Source organism: Chionomys nivalis, chromosome 3 (genome assembly GCF_950005125.1).
Source record: "Chionomys nivalis chromosome 3, mChiNiv1.1, whole genome shotgun sequence".
NCBI lineage: Eukaryota > Metazoa > Chordata > Mammalia > Rodentia > Cricetidae > Chionomys > Chionomys nivalis.
Window position 1 is genome coordinate 79387595 of NC_080088.1, and position 6000 is coordinate 79393594.

A 6000-nucleotide genomic window follows, 5' to 3' on the forward strand; every position below is an offset into this window, starting at 1 on the left:
TTGTTGTCTATGATTGTGATTTGTAGGCTGGTTTTCTTTGCTTTATATTTAAAAACCACTTATAAGTGAGTACATATGATAATTATCTTTGTGGGTCTGGGTTACCTCACTCAATATGATGTTTTCTAGCTCCATCCATGGCAAATATAGTTTGAGAGTTCCTAATGAGTCTACTAGAGGCTTTACACAGTAAAGAGTACTGTAAAGTCAGAGTTCCTAATGAGTCTACTAGAGGCTTTACACCGTAAAGAGTACTGTAATTGATTAGTAATGTCTGCCATAGGTACAGAATAGAGTGGTGTGTATTCAAGTGAAAGGTTCCGGGTATACAAGGTTTCTTCCATTCTGTCCCTCCTTTTCTCTCTGCCTACAGATGAAGATGAGTGTGCCCTGTCACCCACGGCTTGTGGCAGTGCCTCTTGCTACAATACTCTTGGCAGTTTCTACTGTGTCTGCCCCTCTGGTTTCAGTTTCAACCAGGACCTTGGAGGTTGCCAGGATGTGGATGAGTGTGCAGAGCAAGGCAGCCCCTGCAGCTATGGTTGTGCCAACACACCTGGTGGCTTCTTGTGTGGTTGTCCCCAAGGTTACTTCCGGGCTGGACAAGGGTAAGAGGTTCAAAAGAGATGGGCAAGAGTGTAGTGGTCACATTTTTCATACCCTGATCATGAACATTGGGTTCTTATACCCACAGAATCCGTTAACAAAGCTTCATCTGCCTGTGCATGTAGGTGCCTACATGCATACACAGAGAAGCCCAAGCCTAAGCACAGCCAGCCAGTATAAATGCCAGTATACATGAGTACTTGTCTGTGTCATTAGTCCATTTTTTGTTCAAGCTTGTATTTGCTCACTACCTAGAGATAGTTATAGGCTATCCATGATCCAAGTTAGTACACATGAAGAAACACATATGAACCCTCACACACTGAAATAAAATCCTCCCTCCATATTCATGGAAGATTGATTCTTGTACCCCTCATATGTGATACAATTCCTGGGAGACATGAACAAACATCTACTCACCCCACATATGGAACCATCAACAGATCAAAGTAATGATAGCATTAAATTCCAACTTGGTGAGTTCCTGAGTTTACTACTCACCAATGGGATACTTGGAGGAGTATGGATAAGAAGTTATCTACAGAAACATAGATGACCCAAAGGCAGATACATCAATGAAAGCCCATAGACTGGTGGGATGGCTCAGCAGTTAAGTGTCTGGCTGCTCTTACAGGGGTCCTGAGTTTAATTCCCAGCATGCACATGGTGGCTCACAACCATCTATAACTGTAGTCCTATGGGATCTGATTCCCTCTTCTAGTGTTCAGACATATATGCAGACAAAACACCCATATACATAAAATACATAAATAAATAAATCTTGAAAGAAAGGAAGGAAAGAAAGAAGGGAGGAAAAGAGGGAGAATGAGAAAACAGGCCCAACTTACATGGGTAATGACTCAGGGAATCTGAAATCTTGGAACTCATTGCAAGATTTGCAGGCACCTTAACAAAATGGAGTCTCCTCAGCTTTCCTTGATGCTTATATAACAGTGATGGGAGTGGGGGGTCTTGTGCATCCAGTAAATTTTAGGTACCTCTTGAAACGTATGAATTGTTCATCTCCTGTGCCTCATGGACCCTTCCTCAAGGACAGAATGATTCATCTACACCAAAAAACTGCTGTGCAATAACATCACCCCTATCTCATGGATACCCAAATGTAAAGCTATTCTAGTCCCTTGTATAAAATGACATGGCACTTGCACAGGATCTACACACACTCCTCCATATACTCTAAATCATCACAGGCTGGTGTAGAGGGAGCTGCAGGCTGCGTTCCTGCCACCCAGCTCCTGGCTGCCTGGCTAGCTTATGCCCCAAAATAACAACACACAAATTGTATTCATTTAAACACTGCTTGGCCCATTAGCTCTAGCCTCTTACTGGCTAACCCTCACATCTTGATTAACCCATATCTATTAATGTGTGTAGCACCACAAGGTTCGAGCCTACATCCATCTTGGGTCAGAGCTTCATCGCATCTGCCTTGGAGAGGAGAGGCATGGCGTCTGCCTCACTTCCTCCCAGCATTCTGTTCTGTCTACTCCACCCACCTAAGGGCTGACCTCTCAAATGGGCCAAGGCAGTTTCTTTATTAACCAATAAAAGTAACTCCTCATCAGGCTGGGGATGTCACTTGGTGGGTGGAATACTTGCCTCATACATCCAAAGTCCTGGGTTTTATCTCAGCATTGTGTACACCAGTCATGGTAGTACATTTCTGTAATTCCAGCACTTGGAAAGTACAAGCAAGAGGACCAGGAATTTAGGTCATTCTCTGCTATACAGCAAATTTGAGGTTAGCCTGGGTAACATGAGACCCTATCTTGAAAATAAATAATCATCTCTACATAATTTATATCACATGATACAATATATGTATCTGTATATGTAACTGTTACTCTGTTTTATTAAGGGGATATTAACAAAGAAAAGATGTCTAAATGGTCAGTAGGGAGTTAACTAAGACAGGTTTAACTACACGAAAGATCACAACACAGTAAACATCTTCTGTCCTTTGATAACCAGTTGAATATGAGGATGCAGAACCTGTGGATACAGTGTTGACTGTGCTTGTGCACAAGGGTTACTATACTCACATAATAAGCACACTCATATAGATTCATGCATGCCAGTGGGCACAGGTGTATGTACACACTATCTTCCATATATACATGTAGGCTCCCAAATATACATGTTTCTGGATATACAGAGATACATCCTTCTATTCTATTGCATGTTTACCATCCCATTCTTGTGTTCATACCAATGCCCAGGTAAACCAAGGGACACACACATCCCTCCTGTAGGTGTGCACGCATACACATACACAACCATGCCAACACACACACATGCATATTTGCATGATGGTGCCTGTGCCCACAGCTCAGAATGAGGTATGATGGGAGATGGTGAGGGAGATGCTACCAGCCTGTTTCTAAAAGCTTCCCCCATACCATCTATCTGGCTCAGACACTGCATCTCCAGCCCTGGGTTCAGCTCTGGATCTCAGGCCACCCCAGATGAGGAAGAGTCACTCTCACCTGAAGCCTGCTATGAATGCAAGATCAATGGTCTCTCCCCTCAGGACCGACCAAGGCGCAGCACCCATGGAGATCATCAGGTGCCATGGGGGCCACACTGGGAGGGTCAGTTAAGGAGTCTGCGGGTGTCTGAAGGAGACTGTGATCCCTCAAGAGAGAACATTAGCTCTAGGAATGTAGATTAGCTGATAAATTATTTGCCTAGCATGAATGAGGTCCTGGATTCAAACCCCAGCACTGCATAAAAATAGACATCCTCAGCTCTTTAGTATGGTTAAGACTAGCCTAGGCTACATGAGACTCTGTCTCAAAAGGGGGAAGAGAAAATCAGGCAACCATTAGACTATGTGTCTCAGTTTCTCCCTCATATAATGGTGCCTGACTTGATCCTCTATACATTCTCAGCCCACGCCTTTTCTGGGGAGCATATCCCTTGGTCACTTTACCTCATTCCTGTGACAGTTAAGGCTCCTTCTAGACAGATCCTAAGCAATCTGTAATAACCAAATGGGGAGAGAAAAAAAAGTCCCTGCCCTCATTATACTCTGATGGAGGGAAAAGAAATCATTAAGTAAAATATAGCAAGCTTTATAGCATATGAAAAATGAGCCATGTAACAGAAAGAAATAAAGCCAGAGTGGGATGAGCATGTTAGGGCTGAGAGACTTTCAATGTATAGTTAACTAATATGAATGGATTATGGGTTACTTTATCTTCTGTTTTCTTCAGTTGGTATTTCCTTTGTTTAAGAAAAAACTTTTCATGTAGAAACTATCCCACATTTACTGCTATTTATTGCTGCACTGCCTGCCCTTGGTTTTCAAAGAGAGTAGAATGGTTGCTGAGGTTCCTGGGATGGACATAGCATGATTTAGAGATTTGTGGAATCAGATACATCACTCAGCCTGGGGTGGCCTGCCATTGAGGTTCATTGACTTATTGAGGGTACTGTCTTGCTGCCAGGACCATGAAGGCACTTCTGAAGAGCTCAAATAAAGAAGGGCTTGTCATCTGTACACAAGGTCCTCTCAGAGAGAGCCAGATACAGGAAGTACAATGGAAGCCAGCGGAAGGCTCTTCTGAGGCCTCTCCCTGCTCTCTTTCTGTCCTAGCTGGATATTCTGTTTGTATCTCCGTAGATTCTGGCATCTTTTTGGAGATGTAGGTTTTTCTTGCCAAAAAAAAAAAAAAAAGCCCTTAGTTATAACATCAGTCCACCAGTCCCATAGGCTGCCTCTGAACCCCCTTAGGGCTCTGGAACTGCATGTTGCCTGCCTGACCTGTTTGCTGCGTTTTCAAGGCAAATCTTTGATTCCCCTAACTGTTGCTTTTCTTATTTGTTTTGTTTTTGGTGTGTGTATATCTGTCGGTATCTGTATGTGTATGTGTATCTCTCTCATACATGGGGTGGGGGGACACAATGAACACATGTGCTCAAGAATGCCACATCTGGAGATAAGAGGTCATCACTGTTGTAGAATTTTTCCCCACCTTTTTTTTTTAATTTAAAAGTATTTACTTAGATGTGGTAGTGATTGTGTGTGTGTCCATTCATGTATAAGACAGGGATATGGAAATCAGTGAACAATTGGTAGACCATGTGGGTCTAGGGAATCAAACTTAGGTCCTAAGGTTTGACAGCAAGCTCCTTTACCTGCTGAGCCATCTTGTGGCCCCAGCTCCACTTATTTTGGGAGGGACAGATTCTCTCTCACTAAACCTGGAGCTCACCGTTTGATTATACCACTGGTCAGCAAGCCCCTGGGATCCTCCTCTCCCCACCAAGCAGTGTGACTGTGGGCATGCGCCACCACACCCAGCTTTCTACATGGGTGCTGGAGATCTGAACTCAGATCTTCATGCTTGACAGCAAGCACTTTACCACCTGAGCCATCTCCTGAATCTTTCTCCTCCTGGTTTTTTGTTTGTTTGTTTTGTTTTTTGCTTTTTTGTTTTCCGTCAAAGAACCAGATTTGGCCTTTTCTGTTAGGGCCTTAGCTGATCTTGGCCTTGTTCATAGATTGCTAGATGAAGAAACCAGGAACCAAGCATGCATGAGAGCTTAGTCCCCTACCTACTTGCATCCTTGTTTACACACTCTCTGACAGTTCACTTGGTCCCTCCCCCTAGGTTAACCTGGCTACCATTGATGCGGAAGTCCCCTTGACCTTGAGCCTGAACATCTCAAGCCAGGGCCAAGTCAAGCACATCTTAGAATTTCGACCAGCTCTTGAGAGTCTGGTAGGCCAGATCCGTTATGTTATTACCAGAGGCAACAGCCAAGGTTTCTTCCGAATGAGTCACCTGGCTGGCTTCAGCTCCCTGCAGGTTGGCCGTGGGAGACCAAGACCGGGGAAATACCAGCTGGAGGTGGTGAGTATAGCAGGAGCTCAGGGCCAACCAGGGCCGGCAAACCAAGCCTTGCGGCTAACAGTCCAACTACAGCTGCTCTAGCAGAAAGAATCTTCAGTGCATCGTGACATCCCGTGACATCTGAAAGTGGATATTTTGCAACTGGCTAGAACTGATCTCGGAGGCAATGGCTAACCAAGTTGAACCTCAAAACTCAGGAAAAGGGAAACATTACACTCTGACCTCAGATGAACCCAGTCTTTGCAAACCTGGGGGATCCCCCAACACCTCAACCTCTCCTGGACTCAGCTAAAAATCTCACCATTCATCCCTCTACCCCACAGCCAAGGTCAGAAGGAGGGACCCCTGGTGTTCACCACTCCTTGTCTTCCTCAAGCTAAAATTTCCAGACTACGCTATGATTTGCCAAGGGTGTTGGTGGGACATGGGAATAAGTGTCTAGGGTGGGTGTGGGGGTTCATCCCTCAGAGAATCAAAATGGAAAGTCTTACCTGCCACATCTTGACCAGTAGAT

The 6000-nt window shown here is 44.5% G+C and overlaps 1 protein-coding gene across 1 annotated transcript in view; it reads left to right on the forward strand.

Moving 5' to 3' along the window:
- Positions 1-5567, forward strand: part of Fbn3 (fibrillin 3) — a 68172-nt gene extending 62605 nt beyond the window's left edge. Inside the window, 3 exon segments of the mRNA XM_057764684.1 lie at positions 374-608; positions 3043-3193; positions 5244-5567. Coding sequence (XP_057620667.1) covers positions 374-608; positions 3043-3193; positions 5244-5567 — 710 coding nt within the window.
- Positions 5568-6000: the final 433 nt, after the last annotated feature.